Source organism: Platichthys flesus, chromosome 12, assembly GCF_949316205.1.
Source record: "Platichthys flesus chromosome 12, fPlaFle2.1, whole genome shotgun sequence".
In the NCBI taxonomy this organism is placed as follows: domain Eukaryota; kingdom Metazoa; phylum Chordata; class Actinopteri; order Pleuronectiformes; family Pleuronectidae; genus Platichthys; species Platichthys flesus.
The window spans coordinates 7,570,337-7,591,963 of NC_084956.1; the positions used below are offsets into that span (position 1 = coordinate 7,570,337).

Here is a 21,627-nt window from a genome sequence, read left to right on the forward strand (position 1 = left end):
ATCCCCTGCGGGTTTATTATTGTGACTCTCGAGTCTATTTTGATTTCACTGAGCCTTTTAACAGCATGCAACGAGAGAAGTGGCCTGTGATTGGTCCGCGTCGGGGGGATACTCGCCAGCCAGCCAATGGGCGCGCCCGGCAGATCCAGGTGATAAATCCTGGTCCAGGATCGGATCTCCTCTTTCTCTCTACCCTCTCTCTCTCTCTCCTTCGTAGTGTTTTCCAGCCTCCCTCTGCTGCTTCTCTCGCCGCCATTGAAGCTCCGTCAGCTCGGTGTTTGGGGAAAAAAAGAGAAGCGAGAGGCTGGAGGAAATTACAAAAGGATAACAAAAGAGAAAAATATGATTTAAAGCGTCAGAAGCGGCCGGGACCAGGGGTTAGGGGGGGTTCTTCTTCTTCTTCCTCCTCCTCCGCGGTATGTATGGACCTTCAAGTGGCAACTGAGCGGCGCCCCCCCGGAGAAGAAGAAGTAAATATGTGGCGGGTGTAGTGAGCGAGAGGAGCCTGAGTCCCGGGGTCTCTGCGGTGCTGGTGGCGGCGGGCAGAGGGGGCGAGACAGGGGGGTGGAAGAGCACCGTTTTTCTTTTGGAAGTAAACACGGCGAGGCAAGCGAAGGTGAGGCTGCTTTCCACCACCCGTCCCCCGGCTGGAGTTGACACCGGGCCCGTCGAGCGGTTGCGGTCGGGCGGCGGGAGGAGGGGGGAGAGAGAGAGAGAGACAGCCCAAACATGATCCGATCACCGGGCTAACGGTTCTCATCTAACTGCTAGCTCGCCCCTGTTATCTCTGTTTACACACGAATTAGCATGTGCATTTGCTAGCTTGTTAGGGGAAAAGTAAAAACATTGCTGCTCGTGAACTCCAGAAGCTGATTTCTTTCTTTATTTCCGCTGAATGTGTTTGATTTTAAAACAAGAGTTTAACGTGGGTACTGCTCTTCATGTTGATGTATTGTTTTGATAGTTTTGCCCCCGATCCCCCGCGCCTGTCTCTCGGTAATGTGTTGAATTTCTCACAGTGTGTTGGTAAACTTGGAGGCGTGGTGTAAACACAGCGCTCCTCCGTGAGAGCTGCAGTCATTTTGGATCTCTCCATCTCTGTCAGTCTCCATGGTATGTACAATAACATTGATCGGAGGTCAGCACACGAGTTTGCGTATCATTCACTTTTCATGGGCAGGTAAGAGGCTTCTGGGGGGGGGGGATCCAATTCCAGTGCATCAGAAAGTGTCTTAACCAGTCACGCGCCTCCCTGCCTGGTGTCTGGTTTCATCTGCCCTTGTCTCTTGTTACCCTTCTCGGGCTGTAGGACACGTTTCTCCACTGCATGTGTTTTTTAAAGCCAGTGTCAGGTGTTTGCCATTGTGGCACTCTTCTCTCGGTTTCTTTCTGGCTCTCTGCACTCCGCTGCCTGCGAGCTGTAGCTGCAGAGAAGTGCCAGACCGATAGTACACAGCCCTGTAGATTATCCCAAGTGTCTGTCAGTGAGCGTCCCAATGGCCGTTTGGCACAGATGGCTCCAATAGAGAGTGCTTTGTCTGAGGTTTGTGTAATGATGCGCTGTCGGAGAGATTTATCTCTAAAAACTTTGAAAGTTAAGCTCTTTTCAGTTGTGCCTTTGAGCTACATGATATATCCCCCCCACCCCAACTGATAATTTAGTGTAGTCAAGTGGAATAATTATGTGACATAACCGACGTAAATTTTGCTAAACCGCCCTGTATTTTTTGTTTTTGTAAACTAGTGCTTGCTGTGTGATCTCCTCGAGGGTGGATCTGCCGAGCTGAGAGCCCCTCTGAACGGCAGGAAGTCCCCTCCAGCGGCGGTGCGACGATGACCGAGCTGCTTCCCAAGTGGGCCTGTGAATACTGCACTTACGAGAACTGGCAGTCAGCCATCAAGTGCACCATGTGCCGCGCTCAGAGGCCCAGCGGGGGTGCTATCATTACTGAGGAACCGTTCAAGAGCAGCCCAGCTCTGGATGCTAGTCTGCACCAGTGGGACCCTGCAGGACTCAGCAACAGCCCACCCCAGGGGGGCTCCAGCTTACTAATTTGTCCAGACTCGAGTGCTCGACCCCGTGTTCGCATTGCTGATGTACCTGAGACAAGTAGCAAGTGGTCATGCCACATTTGTACTTACCTGAACTGGCCTCGGGCCATCCGTTGCACCCAGTGCCTCTGCCAGAGGCTTCACGCTCAACAACAACAACATAGGCAACATGCCATACACCAAGGACATCATACCCAGCAGCCACGCAGCCCCACAGAGTCACCCCAGACCTCAGGCTCTGGATTCCGTCCTGCTCCCTTGGCCACAACTACAGACCCCTGTGAGGAATATAATGACCGTAACAGGCTTAACACTCACGTACAGCACTGGACCTGCACTGCCTGCAGTTGCGAGAACTCGGCCAAGGCACAAAAGTGTGTGATGTGCAACCACCCCAGAGCTAATAGTCTGCTAACGGAACCCATCGAACTGGCATCAAAGCTCGACAGCCAACAACCTCCCACAAAACTTAATGAACATGGCAGGGACAACAGGAGGGGTGTTGCTGGGCACATGGTGGGGCAAGGAATAGGCAGCGTGGTAGGTGGAGTGGGCGGTTGTAGCAGCAGCCAAAGAAGGTCTCCACCGACCTCGAAACGGGAGTCGGAGATGAACATGGACTTTCAGAGGATTGAATTGGAGTCAGGGGCAGGGATCGGCAGACAAGAGGAGCTGGAGGTGGATTTCAAAAAACTGAAGCAGATAAAGAACAGGATGAGAAGGACTGACTGGCTCTTCCTCAATGCCTGTGTTGGTGAGTCTCAAGAATATATGCTTTTGTTAGGTCAGTGATTTAAGGCAGGCCAACACCATGAAAATGGCTTTTACAGAATCTGCAAGAATGACCAATATAGTTTTACTCTCTACAAGGTAATTTCTGCTATGTGTTTTTATTGCCAAGTCAAGATGATTCAGAATCGCATCATACTACTGATATACTATATGGTAAGAAACCCTTTGCATTCAGCCAGTGTAGAACTCCCCTACAAGCTGCAAGTGTCCGGCCTCCCACACCATCAACTGCTGAATGTGGAGTGGGAGGGCGGATGAACATTTTAAGAAAAACTAGTGATTGCTTTTTATCCAGGCTCCTCTCCCTTACTGCTGTCTCACTCTTTCTCTCGTCTTTACCATGACTACTGAGTTTGCTCTGCACACCCACTCGGCCTTTCTGTCTCTGTGGAAAATAATCTTTCAGTGTTACACAGACAGGAGAAATTTGACAATCACCAATGTTGATATCGCAGTGATAAATATTTCGATAAATTGTTTTTTTTTTATTGGGTCTAAGACAAATCACTGTAGATCTGCTTCTGGTCTGACGCAGCATCTCTTCATGTGACGGGGTGAATTCCCTCTCGTCTGTGCTGCCTGTCCCCTTGAGGCCAAGTCTCATCTGGTTTCAATGTCTGATGGTGGGCGGGTGTAATTTCTTTAAGCAAGTGTTCACTCGTTGTGTTTCCATTCCATTGTTCCTTTATGGAATTAATATCCCAGCCACAGCTGAAATCTTTGCTTCTTTACCACAATGCTCAGTACATCTACTTTAGATTCAGCTAATTATTATAGTCACCATCATTGTCTGCCTCCACTTTACTTGATCCATCACTTAGGGAAAAACTGATCATTACAGTTTTGAGAACGAAAGTTGACATGTGTATATATGTTTTGTTTGTCTTACAAACAGTTCAAAAAACAATAAATATTACATTTACTCTCTTAAAACATGACGAGCATAAAATATTCACATTTGAGGAGATGAAACCAGACCATATCCGCTTGATAAATTCCTTGAATGATTGAGAAGTTGTCTCAGCGCCAGTCTGGATGTTTTGGGAAAAAAACGTCCACATCGTTTTCTGCCAATATACCCACACCGCAATGCCATAGATGACAGACATTCAATATACACTAATAACTCATCTGTCAGCAGCATGTCAAGAAGGTAATTTCTTATTTCAAGCTACACTACCTGTTACTGTTAAATATAATTTATTTTAGTAATGTTTACGTCTTCTGTCTGCACTTCTCCATTCTAACTCTATTTTAGTTCGAAGCTCTGTTCTAGTATGAATGGTCAAAAACTGAGAAATATGTGAATAGTGACATGATTCGCTTTTCCAGGTGTATTATATGAAGAGTATTACTGATACAGAACTAAAGCCCTTGCGTGGGTTTAGTTTTGAGACACTTACACATATTGAAACAAAGTAGTGAGGATGTAGCTTTGATTTAATTAAGTTTAGATATGTGTGGAACATTGAGTGAGTGAAAGTGGTGTGACCATACTGCAGTTTCAGAGGATAAAGGCAGAGAGCAGGGCTCGGTGGGTTTCCCTCTCATTGAAACATAGACGTCAGTGTTTGTAAACAGTGGCTCCATCGTTCCGCTTGACGCTCCAGTTTCCCAAGGGACCTTCTGCACTAAAAATAGCACGACCCATGCAGCACAAGTCAAATATAATCAGCTCTTTGGCAACAGCCACAACCTTCGCCCCTGCATCGTGGACGACCCCAGACTGACTGCCTAAGCTAGTCTCTTGTTGCTTCATGTGGTGCGTTCGTGTCTGCCTTTCTATCTTCTGCCCATTGACCAGTCATAACAATCTAATCCTGTTTAAGAGGTTATAAACAGATCTGTGATTGTTTACGGAGGACGTGCTTTCATGGTGTATCATGCTCTGCAGAGGTTTCTCTCAGGAACCGTAAACTGCTTTAAGAGAGGGTAGCCTAATGCTTTGCCCTCGAGATTCCTGAAGCTTGACACTATGGACTGTTTGAGGAATGTGGTGAGCCACACGTTTAGTTTTTGACTTGTCTTGCAGGTCAATCTGAAAGTGCCCACTTGTCTGTATTTGTGCAGATTTATTGGCTCATTGTCCAATCTTGTAATGATTACTGAGGGTATATAACAGGCAAATAACAGAGTTCTTCACCATTCTACACTCTCCTGCCACAAAGAATACATGATAAGGAACTTTTACCATTTTCTTGGATAACACAATTCTGCATTTGATAGCGTATATACTCTTTTGTTCAGATGGGGCAGGAGCCTTTCTTATCTCATGAGGGCTATAGTTCGGGAAATGTCCTGGATAGGTTATCAATCCATTACAGTGATAACAAACATCGATAGACTCACAATCCCTCATACTCCTGAATATCTTCATCCAATGCAATTCTAAGCCTCCATTGCTCCTGACTCAAGAATGTGACAGGAAACAGGAGCCCAGTCAAAGGAAGCCCACGTGAACAGAAACACAGGGGGAATGTATAAACACTAAACAATCCTACGTGTCCTACTTTCTGTAAGGTGACTGGACTACCTGGGGCTGAGTGATCTGGGCAAAACACATCATATCTCTGTATTGTTATTCTTTAGTTTCTGTATAGACTAGTAACAGATCCCGTCATGCTTGCGTGGACATACTCCTAAAACTATTGAAGACGCATATGAACTATTTCACTACTGAATCTAGTTACAGCTTTTCAGCTCCATTGGTTAACATGCAGTAGCTGGATAAAGCCTACCCCCCTTTATGAAACAAAATTTAAAGACATAATTTGTAACAATTCTCGTTAATTGTCTAAAAACGAATTGACCTATGTTATTTATTTTGTTGACTGGTGTACTTATATTATCAGATAGGTTCATCATCATTCATCGTCATCCGCTTATCCGGGGTCGGGTCGCGGGGGGAGCAGCTCAAGCAGGGGGCCCCAGACTTCCCTTTCCCGGGCCACATTGACCAGCTCTGACGGGGGGATCCCGAGGCGTTCCCAGGCCAGTGTTGAGATATAATCTCTCCACCTAGTCCTGGGTCTTCCCCGAGGTCTCCTCCCCACTGGATAAATTGTTTATCAGATAGGTTTCCAACAATATTCCAACAATAACTAAACACTGTTAAAACATAGCACATGGCTTTCTCCATCTCTGCTATAACCACGTATGATGAAGGAAAAACGCACTGCTAACCAGTTAGCCATTTAGCTAGTCATCTTCTGCTGAAGACTCATAATGGATCACGATTATTCATTGCCCTTTGCTGCGTAAGATGAATAGAAATCTAATACATCGATCATTTCATATCATTGAACGTGTTTTGCACCTGAGTTGCTTCGATTTTCATCTGAGATGGCGGTGAAGGAAAACTGATGAAAAGGTCAAAACGCTGTATCACATAGTGCTGGAAATCTGTACAGTAGTTCTTGAGCCTGCTGACAAACAAACCAATGTACAAAAGAATAGGGATGAAAACATAAACTCCTTGCCAGACGCAATTAGAGACCCATTATATATAAAAAAAACTAGATAAGGACTAAGAGAGAGTAACCCTTATATGGTTTATTGCGTATTGGTTTATGATGTATTACCCATTGCAGTTGCTAGTTGAGCAATAGAGACAGTTTTTTTTCCCACATCGATAGAGGCGACCACTCTACCTGATTAAAAGAAAAGACACATGTTCTGTGTGGAGGCAAGAAAAGACCAGCACTACTTTTCCGGATTCTCTTTCATCAGTCGGTCTTAAAGTGTACAGCTGCTTGCATATTTGCACCCTTTGTGTTGCCTAAAGGTTCCCTGAGTACAGTACTGAGTGCACGGCCATAGACACACCCACGCTAATGGAGTGCTTTGTGGAAAGTGGTTGTGATCCCTCTCTATCGCACTGCACTGCCATTGTGCAGTTTCTCCCTCCGTCTCTTTACTCCGCTAGCCAGCTCCACATGGCACAGCGAGTCCTTCCACCCACTCCATGTCTCCCCTGCTCTCGGTCTCACTCTCCCACAGATTATGCAGCTGAGCATTGTGTGTGGTCCTTTGATACGAGAACAAAAGCTCAACAGTGTTTAATGCTGCCAAATGTACGAGAGAATACTACATGGCCGTCACACTGTATATGCTAGAAATGGAAAGAGGAATTTAGTGCAACTGTGTCACGTTTAGATTCATGATCACAGAATTTATTCAACTCTGTTGAAATAACATTCTCGTCCAAATGATTTATTGTCCTCAATAACTCTGGTTATATCTCGCTCTGTCGGTGGTTTCACCCTATCACCCCATTTCTTGTTTTGAGTTGAATACACACCCATCCACATTTCATAGTTAGCTGACATTCTATCTGTGTGTGTTATTGCTTTGGATTAGGAGTTAAACAAAAAATACATCCAAAAAATACATCCATCCTAGTATCACGATACTGCTGCACTCACACACCACATTCACTTCACCTCTTGGTTTTCTCACACTATCAACATTAAAACACAGTGTTGATGGGAAATGAGTGGACTTTTCTAAACATCAATTTTTAAAGGCTGGCTCTCTGCAATAGTTATTTTGCATAGTAGCTTATAAGACTGTAAGACTGTAGACTATGGTATGTTTTCTGCTGCACTCAGTCAAATATATTTCTACTATTTGACGGCCTTGTCCAAACAGATTATTTATTTTGCATCTGTGAGTAAGCAGCAGCAGTCGTGGTTAATATTTGCACATTCGGCCAAAAAAGGCAAAGAAAGGAAACACCTGCATCTATCTGATCAAACGCAACCTTCAACCCTCACGCTAAGATCTGAGCCTGAAGATAAAGGAGGCAGAAAATAACTGACAGATTACAAAGTGGCCCCCTATTGTCTTTTCCCCCTCCACTTATAAGTCTTAGAGCTGTTCCCTCCGTGACATGAGATGAAGCACATTTTGATCTCTCCCATTTTGTACTTGTTGGTTCAGCACAGAGTGTTCCCTGCACAAGCTCTAAGGAGAATCTGTCGAGCCACGATTTGAGTTCACCTCATCAACGTAATTTCTTTTTTGATTTGTTCACCAAGCACAGTCGGTTCAGGTTCATGATGCAATCAAAAGGAAACTGAAATGCCTGTAATTTTGTTATCAGATTTAAATCCTTGTGCTGTTGAATGTGTTTGAAGCTCTCGGTAAAAGCACCGCTTAAAACTGTGAACTTGTGTTAACTTCTAATTAAACCCTGACTAATTTATCAGATTGCAGATACTAAATGAGCTTTTAACAGATATACTGGTATCGACATTTATGTTTGCTAAAATGAAACCTTTTATCTTGTAGAATAAACAATGAAAAATAATCTTTGCTACATGTATTTACATAAAAAAATATATGTAAAAAATATATGTATAGTTTTTTATGGTTTATAGTTAAAAGGTAAAATAGAAAAACTTCAGTTAAATTTCTTTGACATAAGGGTAAAATGATATGTTAGGAATCCTTGTCTGAAAATCTTTACTCCCTAATATTAATATCACCACCAGAGACCAAAACTCCATCCTTGTCAGGCTCTACTCCTTATTAAAACAAAAGTATTACTTCTTTGTTCAGTCTGTGCACTGTTTAATTGGTTCTAAGTTAAATGTCTTCTATTTAAAAGCATCAAAAGAAAAAACCTTCACTTTAATGTAGTTTATCAATGTGACCTTTTTCCTCCTCGCTCTTTGTCCGACAGGTGTGGTTGAAGGGGACCTGGCGGCTGTGGAGGCCTACAAGTCATCAGGAGGTGACATTGCACGACAGCTGACATCAGACGAGGTGCGCTTATTAAATCGGTCCTCGGCATTTGATGACGGCTTCACGCTGGTTCACCTGGCCATCCGCTTCCAAAGGCAGGACATGCTGGCTGTGCTACTCACGGAGGTCAGTAGAGACAACCCGATTCGAAGAATCACTTGTGTGTCATTCTGTACAACAGAATTTAGTCGTATAAAGTTTGTTAGATTTAAAAAATATTCAATGGAATCAAGTTCTGGTATGATTACAGCGATGCTTGTTTATGAGTCAGAGTCTATGTCGGCGTTGATGCAGCTTTTTCTTGAGAAGTCTGATCTCAACATCCAATGAGATCAGACGAGAGGAGGCACAAGGGCAGAGAGTTTGTAGAGAGGGAAGAGGCTGGAAGTCGCCCACACACTCATCTCTCTGCTTCATTTTCTATCAAACACACAGAAAGAAAGAGTTATATATGATAAAATGCCTTTTGGGGATTTCTTCAAATTTGGCACAAATATTGAGTTGGACTCTATGATGAATTTTAAAAACACTTTAAGAGAATCCACATTTGGTGTGAAGGTTTCTTTAGACTAATGGATTAACTTTATACATGTGGGTGGTCAAAGGTCAAGGTCACGGTGGCCTCATGAGTGGAAAAAAGTGTGTAGACTGAAACTACACTGGCATACAACCACAGAGCTTTGATTGTAGTTATTCAAATGTTTTCAAATACTCAGCCACTGTCTCATATACTCTGCATATTTAGACAGACATTATATTGCTTCTCCTCTCCATTCTACAGGTGTCCCAGCAGGCAGCCAAGTGTATTCCAGCCATGGTGTGTCCGGAGCTAACAGAGCAGATCCGTCGTGAGGTTGCTGCCTCTCTTCACCAGCGCAAGGGAGACTTTACCTGCTATTTCCTCACGGACCTGGTGACCTTCACCCTGCCTGCAGGTCAGCAACCCCCCCAAATAAACAAATATGGCCAGAACAACAACAGGCTGCGTCTGGATGTCATGGCTCAATACCCAGAATTCTGTATAAGTTAAACTCTGTAGCTGAAGAAACCCAGCCGGTCTTGCCAATTGTGTGATAGAACACTTGTTTACAAGGGGTGTAAGAAATTACTTGTTGTTCGGTTGCTGAGGGGACATAATGCTATGGTTGTCTTCAACTGCCAGAAGACGGCGGCCACTTCTGGCCCACTGTTTGAGTATTGTTTTTGCATACAGAGTGTACAAGCCCATCCGCGATGCATGTCTCTTGTCACAATGCTATATTAAGCTTTTTTTTGCCAATTTCATTCTTTAAAATTAAATCCATTCAGGGCTATTTCTGTTGAATTTCATTTTGTGGAATGGCTATTATGGTTCAGTCTTTTGCCAGTAGCTAAGCTAAGGATTTTTTAGTCATGCCGAGTGTTCAGGACAATGCCGACCTTGGCTCCCGTCCACTATAGAAAGCCATTCTGTTCAGTGCCACAAAGTCAGTGCATTCATTTAGTTAAGCCAAAGAATGAACCACTGTGTTGACAAGAGCTCCGAACATGCAGTGACTATTGTGGAAGGAACAAAAACATGGTGGCTAGAGTTGAAATGAGCCAGATCCGGAAAAAAAACATTGCATGAATGAATTCATCTAATAAAATACGACCTTCTCTTCACCTGTGTCTCCTCTGATAACCCCCTTTCTTTTGACTTGTTTTTCTTACAGACATTGAAGACTTGCCACCAGCAGTTCAGGAAAAACTGTTTGATGAGGTGCTGGACCGAGACGTACAAAAAGGTGAAATCTCTTCCCTGTAAACTTCAGGACTTAATGTCGCAGTAACACGTCTCAAATTCTGTGTTTACATATTTATGCAACTACTTTGTAAGAGAGAGAGAGAAACCAGATCCAAGGTGGTCTGGCGGCTTGGCAAACACAGGGAGGCCCCCACAAACTGTGTACTATAACAGGAAGGCAGCCAAGTATTGGCAGTGTTGTATTACTCGTGTTTTGCCTGCCAGCTTGTCACTTTGCCAGAGGGTCTCTTCTTTATCGTTCGTACCAGTTGCATCTCCCCTAATAAGCCTAATTGAGTTTTAGGGATTTCTCTGATTCCCCCCCCCCCCCCCTGAATGATTGTACTTCCTCTCAGCACACACAGACACTTGCAGGCATGCATAAATATATAAAAACTCACTTTTAAAAGGCATCACTTTTCTGCAACACTTTGATTCTTAAGTGCTGCTTATTCGTGGGTCCTGTTTAGACATCCCAGTGTTTTTAACGCTGCAGCAGCTCAAGGTCCTCAATGTGTGTGTTTGCTTGGACTTAAGTGATGAGTATTGGCGGAAACATGAAATGCACAAGTGAATAGAAAACCTTGTCTCCTTGTTAAGGGATTAAAACGAGACCAGATAACGCTGCTTAAAACCTGATGACCTGGCCATTGTAAACCCTTCAGCTTTCTTTAGCATGCATGGTGTGAATGCAGAATAAAAATACAATAGTCATGCACAGTGTCACACGTGTAGCGACAATGCTAGCTGCGTTGCATCTTTGTGTTAAATACTCAGTGCACGAAAACACGAAACTTCTTGATCTTGTTTAGTTGTTTTTACGAACTTAAAAAGCTGCTAAATAAATCACTCCACAGCTGAACAAAGGGTCATTTGTACATTTCAAACTCATGGTCCCAGAAGGAAAATACTGTGTGTTCCTTCCCGACAGAGCTCATTTGTCTCAGAGCTCGGCCACTCCCAAAGCTCCAAGTCCCAAACAATCTGATAAAGGGCTTACATCATATTTCAAACAAGTTTCTATTTACAAATGACTGTAAATACATTGGACGTCTGCTTGTCTAGACATAATGTAGAAGGCTGCATAGAATACAGGTTTAGTTTTTCTGTGCACGTTGCAACACATTAAGACATATCTGTATATGTTCTCAGTCCTCTGGCATTGTGCTGTACATGCTGATCTATTCAGCTGCTGTTATGTCAAATCTATTTTTACAGGTGTGAGGGGTAATTCATACTCTAACAGTCCTTTCACATGATATCACCTGTCTAGCAACCTGAAAAAATATCCCACTATGGCCTCTATGCAACCCCAGACCCCCCTCACTTGAACTCATTGGCACAAGGTGTTCACTTTGAGAGGTTTTATGTTTTTAAGGAGAGATAAAACACTCAACATTCCCTCTCCCGCTTGTTTAGAACTTGAAGAGGAGTCTCCCATCATCAACTGGTCTCTGGAGCTCGGGACGAGGTTGGACAGTCGGCTCTATGCCCTGTGGAACCGCACGGCCGGGGACTGTCTGCTCGACTCCGTGCTGCAGGCCACATGGGGCATCTACGACAAGGACTCGGTGCTTCGCAAGACCCTCCATGACAGCCTGCACGACTGCTCCCACTGGTGAGGCCTGCAGAGCGAGGAGTTGAGCTTATAGTTTATAGTAAACAATCTGTGAACAGTATGGCGTGCTGATTTTAATCTTCTCTATACATCTGTGTTTAGTAGAATGAAATACAAAATAAGGGTTTGCAACCGGTGCTGCTGAGTTGGTGCTTGCTGCTATTCAGGAATATGATATGAGGAGTATGATTTTGATAAACCGAGACTGTAATTTTGGTTAAAATATGAATATACTGGATTCTACATTTAATGCAGACTGTGTATTTTAAAATAAATCCTTGATGAATGCAGCACTGTCTCAAGGTAAATTTGCAGTAAAATTTTGGCTTAGACGTTTGAATATAGCTCCAGAATCCAGTGTGGATTGTCAGCTCATGCAGAGACTTCACCCTTTGAACTGGAAACTCTTGGTTTTTAAAGTTTAAAGACTCAAAAGCCCGAGCTTTGTTCTGCATGAACAAAACAACCCAGTGTCTGTATCGTGTCTGTTTCTAAGAAACTGTGGACTTTTCAGTGAGGATATTACTATTTTGCTAAAATGAGTAATTACAAGTCACACTTATCTTTAAAAGAGATGGAGGAGTTCAGTGCAGAGCAGTCACACCTACATTTCTGCACATGTCCTAAACAAAATGGTGTGTCTGTGTGCGTCTGCAGGTTTTACACCCGCTGGAAGGAGTGGGAGTCGTGGTATTCTCAGAGCTTCGGTCTGCACTTCTCACTGCGGGAGGAACAGTGGCAGGAAGACTGGGCTTTCATCCTCTCCTTGGCCAGTCAGGTATGTGCACATGAAAGAAAACACAGATTGAAATGGAGGAGAGGAGCCCGATGTGCTTTCAAATGTGACACACTAATGATGTATGAATTATGCAAGAAGCTTTACTGAGCTTACCACACTATACTTAATCAGTAATGCCGTCTGAAAGTGCCTCCTGGTTGTCGTCTGCACTTCTCTGCCTCTCACTGCTCTGTGTGACCTCAGAGACTGAGTATTTGGGTGGGTTGTTATTACATGAGGGTGTGAAAGCGCAGTAATTGTGTGTTTCGAGCTTTAACACTTGGGAGTAGAGTGAGGTAACTTGTGGGAATGTGCGGCAACGGCTTTCTAACAGTTTTTACCTTTTGTGTCTTGTTTTTATTTCTTTACAGCCAGGATCCAGCTTGGAGCAGACCCACATTTTTGTTCTTGCACACATTCTTCGTAGGCCCATTATCGTCTACGGAGTGAAGTATTACAAAAGTTTCCGTGGCGAGACGCTGGGGTATACCCGTTTTCAAGGTGAGCAGTTCACTGACTGACAATGTTTTGATTATGTGTCGAGAACTATCCAGTGCAGTTCCGTTCCAGTGGGCGTAGAAGGATGAGACTTCCTCTGTGAAATGGCTGCAGCCTACATGTGTCTGCATAGCTGACATAGCTGACATAACTGACCCTGTGATCTGTCAGTAATTGCTGTTTACAAAATGCATCGGCCCAGTGTCTGTAAGGGGGATTTTAGGACCGTGGGACTGAAAATAGCAGTTGAAAGCGAAACAAGCCCTCCTCCTTTGTCACGGTAGAACATTTATACGTGTGTTGATGCAGGAGAATGTTCCACGCACACATCCAGAGCCACTTGAACATATGTAAACCATCAGAACCCAGAGTCAAACAATCCTATGGTCCACCTTTACTGCCAGCAGCAAAAACAGTCTGGATTCAATTTGCCTTCCGAGTGAAGTCGTACAGAGGATGATGAAAGCGCTGTGCGAGGGCCAACTGCCTGTGGTAGAGCCCCGTCTGATGGATCCGGGATTTACTGTTGCCAAGAGCCAATGTAAAACACCCAGTGCATATGGGCGCCTATAGAGAGGGAGGGGAGTTAAGTGGTGACCAAGTGAACCCAGTAAAAACACAATGGTTACTGGGAGAGGAGAGTAATTTCTCTGAGGCGTCACTGTCGAGGTGTCAGTTACAGAGTGTTCATGAGGTGAGAGCTGCTCTGTTTATGACAGAGGAGAATAAACACGAGACACATGCTGTCTCTTGTTTAGTGTATAACCAGTATCTCATCGTGTAGTTAGTGCTGAGTGGTAGAAAGTAATATAATACACATCATTTAAGTACTATACTTAAATCCAGGGCGCTTTTACATTTATTCTAATAGTTAAATTAATTATGATGCAGTGTTGCTATAAAAATGCAGAAAATATTAATTATCGGCCAAATACATATGATTAATGTCTGTTTATTTATCACTTATCAGCGCAGTGTGGTTTGTAGTAACAAAACAACATGAACAAATACAAACTTTCCAATCAAAGATAAACATATTTAAAAAAAATGCAGAATGTCAGAAACTATCTTGCAAGTTTTTTCTGCTGATTGTGCTGATTATCTTCTAACAAATACCCCAGCAGTGTGCCCTCCACAGCAGCAGGTGGTGCTCTGAGTCAGTTTAAACTTGCTCAGAGGTCGTTGAGAGCAGATTGAGAAGTCACTGCTCATTTTGCTGGATTTGTTTGAACGTTTTATAAAACTAAACCTGCTCAGTGTGTAAAGCTCTTAGTTCAACACAACTGTAAAACTGGTCTCCAACAATATGTTGCACAACAAAGACACATTGATACAAACACATAGAACAGTGGACATCACTTCCATTCACCTGAATCTAAACACACCCTGTCCTCCTCTCCCTGCAGGCGTGTACCTGCCTCTCCTGTGGGAGCAGAGCTTCTGCTGGAAGAGCCCCATCGCTCTGGGCTACACTCGTGGCCACTTCTCGGCGCTGGTGGCCATGGAGAACGACGGCTTTGACAATCGCGGCGCGGGCGCCAACCTCAACACGGACGACGACGTGACCGTCACCTTCCTGCCGCTGGTCGACAGCGAGAGGAAGCTGCTTCACATTCACTTCCTCTCGGCGCAGGAAGTAAGCACCTGGTCCTCTTCAAAATACATTTAGCGTGATGATGATAATTGATGTTGTGAGCATGAAACCTGTTGAATTGAAAGCTGCTCTGCACCGACACCAGTTTAACCTTCTGAAAAGTGAGTTTCTGGATCAATAATGTTTATTTATCAAAATGTGATTTAAAGACATTCCTAAAATTTCATTTATTAAAGTTTGACTCACACAACCTTTAGCTCAGGTTGTACAAACTGATGTAAAGTAATTGAATTTGCTCCGAGGAAGACACTGGCAGAACATTTCTATTGAAGAGATTCAGAAGAAGTAAATAACATCCTGGATGTAGACGAGTGATGTGTGGCGCCCTCTCATGGTCCCGTCTGTCTCCTGTCCTGTTAGATGGGGAATGAGGAGCAGCAGGAGAAGCTGCTGAGGGAGTGGCTGGACTGCTGCGTGACCGACGGCGGCGTCCTGGTGGCTCTTCAGAAGAGCTCGCGCCGCCGCAACCACCCGCTCGTCACCCAGATGGTGGAGAAGTGGCTGGACGGCTACCGGCAGATCCGGCCCTGCGTGTCTTTGTCCGACGGCGAAGAGGAGGAGGAGGACGAGGACGAGTGATTAAGCTGAAGCAGGGGGAGCGGGGGGTGCAGGACTCATCGCCCTCCTCTCTCTCTCTAGTTTTTTTTCTTTTCTGACACGGACAAACTGTGAAAGCCTTCAGGAGCGACCTCCACCTTTCACCGGAGACTCTGCTGCTCCGCTGGCACACACAGGCGTTCAGACACGGAGCGTTCAACTCAGACCAACTCCACCGCCAAGGAACACGCAGGTCGGGGGGGGAAAAAGGTTCACACATGCAAATTACCTTTTGATTTGTTTTTGAGTTTCAAAGGAAAAAAGGAAAACTTTATTCATAGATGTAAATGCATGTTGTTGTTTAAAATAAAAAGAGTATAAGGAAATATACCAGCATTGATTCAAATCAAACACTTTATATCCGTTTAGTATGGGCACTGACAAAAAGCACACTTCCAAATTTATTTTATGAGGTTTTTAATTTGTTTTCCGGTCGAGAATGTGTCGACCGGTTTAGCGTTTTGTGCGTTTGTGTTTTTTTTCTTTCAGAACGGGCAGGGACGAAGCCAATATCATGATCCTTAGAGAAGCAGAGATTGTGAAATAATAAATGACTTTAATCCTTATCACTAAACACTGCACATTTATGAAATCAGTTCTATATAAATACAGTATCATTGCTTGAACTAAGGTCGTCGTATGAAGCTCTTGAAAAGGGAGATTTTAGTTTTTTCCCCCATGACGAGTCAGATCTCACTAAGGTTTAGCAAACAGAACATTCATGTTGGATCTTTTGTTTACCGTTTTTCAGACTGACTGAACTGAGAAGTGTGTGTGTGTGTGTGAGAGCGCGAGAGAGAGTGAATGTGTGTGGGGGTTTTTCTTCTCTGAACTTATTCTACATATTTATTGGTTGGAAACTTATTTGAGCTTTTCTGTATATTTTTTTCTTTCCTTTGTGGTTTTCATTAATTATATTCTCTGAATCTTGATGAAGACATGTTGCACACAAACACTGTTGCTGTGAGGAAAGAACCAACCGTGACCATCAGTGGAACGTTTACTTCTGTTGTTGCGTGCGATTTAGTACCTCATTTGTTTTGCCTCAAAGCTGGTGCTCTTGTTTTTTTTTTGTTTCTTTTGGGGGGGGGGGGGGTTCAAACCCAGAGTCACACTTTGTGTCACTGCCATCTCCCACTTCCTCTTTTGTCCGTCTTTTCCTTGTTAGCGTTTGTCGTCACCCTCACGGTACCCGTCAGTTCCCCTCCCTGTCTCACGCCTGCTCGTCGTCATCACGTGAAAACATCTTAACGTTTTTCAGCCGGGTTCTCGTGAGATCCCAACGTACAAAACCAAAGCTGACAGAAGAAAAACCAACAAAACAAAACGAGTTTTCCTTCCTTTCTCTTTTTCTTTTGCTGTGAATGTTTTGCATTTGTTTGTTTCTTTCATTGCACACTGTAACCTCTTCTGTGTTTCATTCGACTCCTACACGTTTTGAGCATCACCTGTATGTTGCTTTATATTTATGCAATAGTTGCAGTTGTGACTATGACGGTTTGTGGATTTAGGCCTGACTTCACTATACGGAGTGTAACGCAAGGAACAGGTATAATACGGAAAAAAATAAAGGAAAACCTTTTTGAATGTCCAATTAAACTGTTTCCTGTTTGAGATTCTTCAGCTTCACACTGTTTTTTTACATGTGTTCAAATCAGAATCACAGAATACACCATGCACTCCTCTTAAGAACGTTTCTAAGTTCATGAGTTCAGGATTCTCTGTACAAAAGGTTCATTAAGACAATTTATATAACTTTATTTTGAAGGGTCCAAAATGTAAAATGATTAGTCTGGAGTTGTAGTCTACAGTGAAAATCTCTGGATCACAGGTAACGGGGTGGAAGCGTCCTTTTACTTACAAAGTTTACATCTGTGAAACAGAAAATCTAGATTTTCAATTACTAATGTAACATTCCATCTATAGATTATTTTCTTATATCCATGAGAATTTTATTTCTAAGATATGATCACTAATCATATTTATGAGACCAGGTCTAGTCTGTGGTTTTCTTTGGTGAACACAAAGCAGTTCAGCAGCAGAACCGAGCTGCAAACAAAACATTTGAGATTTGATCTTTTCTTTGTGAGCAGCGACATTAAGATTCGTTCAGACTCCAGCGACTCCAGCTTCCAATATCCTCTCCCTCCTTCAAGCTTCCGTCTTCAGCGACTCCTGAGGGAAATAGTTTGGCTCTTTTTTCTTCTGCAACACGAGAGCGGTTTCACGTGGGAGAGTCACAACAGTGAGATTAAAGAAACAGGCTGGTGGGACGAGCTGCTGAGTCCTTTTACAAACAAGTTATCAAGTGATCCACTATAAAAAGATGTGTGATATTAAAAGGGTTGCAAAGGGGCGAACAGTTTCCAGTAAATTTCCGGACACTTTCCGGAAACTTTCCATTGGAATATTGAGCTCGGGATTTGGATACATTGGATCATGTGTGGAGACATTTCACCCCAGCCAATGTAGAAGGAAAGGCTGTGTACATTTGCAAATACTGTGCAAAGACCTATTTTGAGAATGACACAAAGATCCAGAATCATATAGTCAAGTGCCCAAAGTTTCCTCAGGGCTCAAATCAGCCGATGACAAAACAAAATGTCTATATTTATGTCTGTACATAACAAAGTAAATACAGTTAGTATAAATTACCCACACAATTTCCAGTTTTTTTCCGTTAATTCCCATATATTCCAATGGAAAGTTTCCCTCTTTGAATATTCCCGGAATTTTGCAACCCTAGATATTACTATTACTAACTGAAACTGTAGATCACAGCAGCTTCTTCTGCTCATAAACAAGAAGTCATTGAGGTGAAAGTGAAGATTTCAGCCGTTCCCTGACACCCACCGTTTCAGATTCTCCGTCACTCCTCCGACAATTATCTCTTATTCATTTACTTCTAGAAAAAAAGATGCTGCTTGTAACCTCCAAAACATTTTTCTAGGTTTCCTCTGGAACCTGGGGGACACTGCAAACAGGAACCACTACTTCAGACTTTTAACGATAACACATATCTGCTGAAAGAGAAATTTATAACACTCAAGCGTTATGTTCTCAAAGTCACAACGTTATTCTCTTCTAGAGGAAAGACTTCGAAGCGTCCAGGGGGAAAGAAAAAACCCACAAATGTTCCACGGAGCCGATCGTCAATCAGAACAGCGAGTTTTATTTATTGTTTCCAGCTGCACCGTTAACTATATGTTCACCTTGTACAAGAAACAAATACAAATACTCACACTAAAAACCAAACAATCTGCTAGCAGCCGTCTGTGTCTAAGGCGGCGGAGCTAAAGGGACGGATGTGGCTGCTGTTCTCCGAGAGCCACAGCTGGCTTTCATCAGAGCAGGACAACAAACAGAGAAAAGAAAGTAGAAGGAGAAACTATAAGGAGGGAAAGGGAGGGGGGGGGGGGGGGGGGGGTCGCTCACATAAGACTATGATTATAAGAACATTTAACAAGGCAATACAAATCTAACAGGACTGAAAACCTTGAACATCAAAAAACATATATTTGATATATAAAAAAACAAAAACAAAAAACACAATGGAGAAAGGACCTGAAAAGCCAAAATAATTTTGTCTTTTCTTTAAATTTTTTTTCCGATTTGGACGAATGGGAAGGTTTTTATTTTTCATAAAGAAATTTCATGTTGTCTCTCACCTCGCTGACTGAAACTTACAGTCGGAGCTTTGGATGCAAACTCTTCAGGAAACTGCTCCAGGTATTCTCGGCACCTCAGCTCATTTAATCAATTAAATCAATGTAGAATCCAAAACCACAAATTTTAATATTTTTTTCTTGGATCATTTTGACCCTAAAAGGTGAAAGATTCTAACTGGAGCTGAATAAACCACATCTGCCCCCCCCCCCCCAGCTCAACTCTCTACATTCAGGGCCGCCGGCCACTACCATGAGAAAGCAGCAGCAGCGGAGACAGAGTCCAGGATTCGGACGGAGACGGCAGAGGCTGCAGCCCGTCCTCCTCAAAACAGACACGTCACTGTAAATCCATTCATTTTCACACACTGGAGAACGCAAAAGCAAAAACATATCCACTTGCAACAGAAACACTGAATATAGGATAAACACGTGAAAGTAAAAAAAAAAAAAAATATGAATAACAACACTGGAAAAGGGGGGGGGGGGGAACTGTGGAAGGAAGGAAAGAGGAACAAAAGGACCAAGGGTCCGTCTGCCCTTTGAGTTCTTCCCCACGGGGGGGGGGGGGGGGGGGGGTGTTCCTTCCTGCACGTGGTACGTGTCCGAGTAGTTCAGTTGGAGCCTCCCTAAAGATATACTCAAAAATAAAAGATAAAAAAAAACAAAAAGCATCACTTAAATCAATGAGGGACAGAGAGTAGAGGGGGGGATGGGGGGGGGGGGGGGTAGGGGTCAGTCCCTTGTCAGTGCGGCAGCTCGTGTGTGTCTGAACGTCCAGCCGTCCTCACACGGGCTTAGTGGCTTCATACAAAAAGAGGAGAGAGTGAGACCTGCAGGCGGTCGCCCTGCCGGGAGCTTCAGATGGACTCGAGCGAGACGGTCGGATGGTCGAGTTGGTTCTAAATGTACGTGGTTTATTTTTTTCTTATATTTTGATTTGCCCCCCCCCCCCCTCGCTCGTTTGCAGCAGCGGACGTCCTACGGCTCAGTCATGTGCTCTCTCATGGAGTCGCCATGTTTGGAGGGTTGGTTGGGGGAGGTGGTTTGTGACGGATGGGTACCAGGGGGCAGGGTGTGGGTGATGGGGACACCCCCGGGCATCAACCCCTCCATAGGTCCAGGAATCCCACCGGGGGCGACGCCCACCACGCCAGGAGGGAATCTGGAGACGGACAGGAGACGATCAGCAGACGCCACAAAGAGCAAAGGAAAAAAACTCATGGACTCAAAAATCAGGGTTTTCTCTTTGGCTGCTGCTCAGTGGACGATCGTCACAACCAAATCTTTAGAGTAGCTAAGACTTAAACTTCTGAGGACACAGAAAAAACACTGCAGATCTGAAAATGTCCGTGTTTGTTGGACGTGCTGAGCACCAGCTCTGTGAAGAGATGGTTCAGGGTTAAACGTGACGAGGAGCAGTGCAGCATGAAGTCAGTGAATGAGGAGGTTAGTGGTTGTGTCTGTAGAGGACGACGTTAAAGGTTCATTCACCCAAATTACAGAGAACAAGAGAGGTTTATCCTTTGATATTCCTCCTATAAAATAAAATGTCGCTTAAAACAAGGATTTTATGCTCATAAATTTCTGACCTATATTCTGGTAATAATACAACTTATTCATCTAAATCTATAAGACTCTATTCCAGTCATATTATGAATTTATTCTTGTAATTGTGCAACTTTTTGTCTCATTATATTACGACTTGATTCTCAGATCTCAGATTTTGATTGGCCCTTGAGAGACAAACCTCTGTAATGTGGGTGAACGGATCCTTTACTACAGGGAGCTGAAAGGGGAAAGTGTGTTGGGAAATAAAACAAATGATAAAATCCAAGGTTTTTGTTGTGAGAGTTTCACTGGTAAACAATGATGTGAGGCCTCATCCCGTCTTCACCCATCACACACTCTGAAAACAGGTCAGTCTACACATGTGCTGCTTGTTGAACAACTATTACACTTCTGGATTTCCAATGTGTCACAATGTTAAATGTGTGAGTGCTTCTTTAAACATGTCCAACACCAGAGTTATGGATTCTGTTTCGAGGGGGGGGAAGAAGGGGTTGGAGCATTGATGAGATGCAGTGCATTGTGGGTACAGCTACAGGGTATGTGAGGAGTGTGAAGCAACAAAAAATAAACTCTACAGGTTTCAATGGGATTTGGGTTTAATTCATGATACCATTCATTTCCGCTGGCCTGTGGGCCAGCAGCGGTAGCTTTCATTTACCTGGTTGAGAATTACGTATATAATTTGTCCTGCATTCCCCCCGTTGCTATGGCCTGTACCATGGTTTGGTTCACTCGGCTGTGTGAGAGAAGCAGTTCAGTCCGGTTGAGACAATGTAGAGACTGAGAAACCAATTGACAAGTTCACGTGGGCCAAGTTCTGCGTAGAAATACGCCACAAAAACTGGGACCCAGCTAAAAATTCAGGAACAGAAAGTCAAAAGTGTGACA

At 43.7% G+C, this 21,627-nt stretch overlaps 2 protein-coding genes across 6 annotated transcripts in view; one reads left to right on the plus strand and one right to left on the minus strand.

Annotated features, from left to right (window-relative positions):
- Positions 1 to 176: 176 nt before the first annotated feature.
- Positions 177 to 17,101, plus strand: zranb1b (zinc finger, RAN-binding domain containing 1b). 2 transcript variants are annotated; one of them, XM_062401421.1, is made up of 10 exons: positions 177 to 616; positions 1,745 to 2,806; positions 8,531 to 8,718; positions 9,374 to 9,527; positions 10,287 to 10,358; positions 11,777 to 11,975; positions 12,633 to 12,753; positions 13,125 to 13,254; positions 14,658 to 14,887; positions 15,266 to 17,101. In XM_062401421.1, the coding sequence occupies exons 2-10, from the start codon at positions 1,834 to 1,836 to the stop codon at positions 15,482 to 15,484; spliced, it is 2,286 nt and encodes a 761-aa protein (XP_062257405.1). In that variant the 5' UTR covers positions 177 to 616; positions 1,745 to 1,833; the 3' UTR covers positions 15,485 to 17,101. The 2 variants fall into 2 exon arrangements, with proteins under 2 accessions (XP_062257405.1, XP_062257406.1); XM_062401422.1 differs by having other exon boundaries at positions 177 to 416.
- Positions 17,102 to 18,653: 1,552 nt separating this feature from the next.
- The window catches only part of ctbp2a (C-terminal binding protein 2a), a 60,955-nt gene continuing 57,981 nt past the window's right edge, over positions 18,654 to 21,627 (minus strand). For 3 of the 4 annotated variants that reach the window (XM_062401419.1, XM_062401417.1, XM_062401420.1), the window contains one exon: positions 18,654 to 20,332. In XM_062401419.1, coding sequence (XP_062257403.1) covers positions 20,149 to 20,332 — 184 coding nt within the window. In that variant the 3' untranslated portion in view covers positions 18,654 to 20,148. Of the gene's footprint in view, positions 20,333 to 21,397; positions 21,476 to 21,627 lie in introns of all 4 variants that reach the window. The other variant, XM_062401418.1, reaches the window with a different exon arrangement.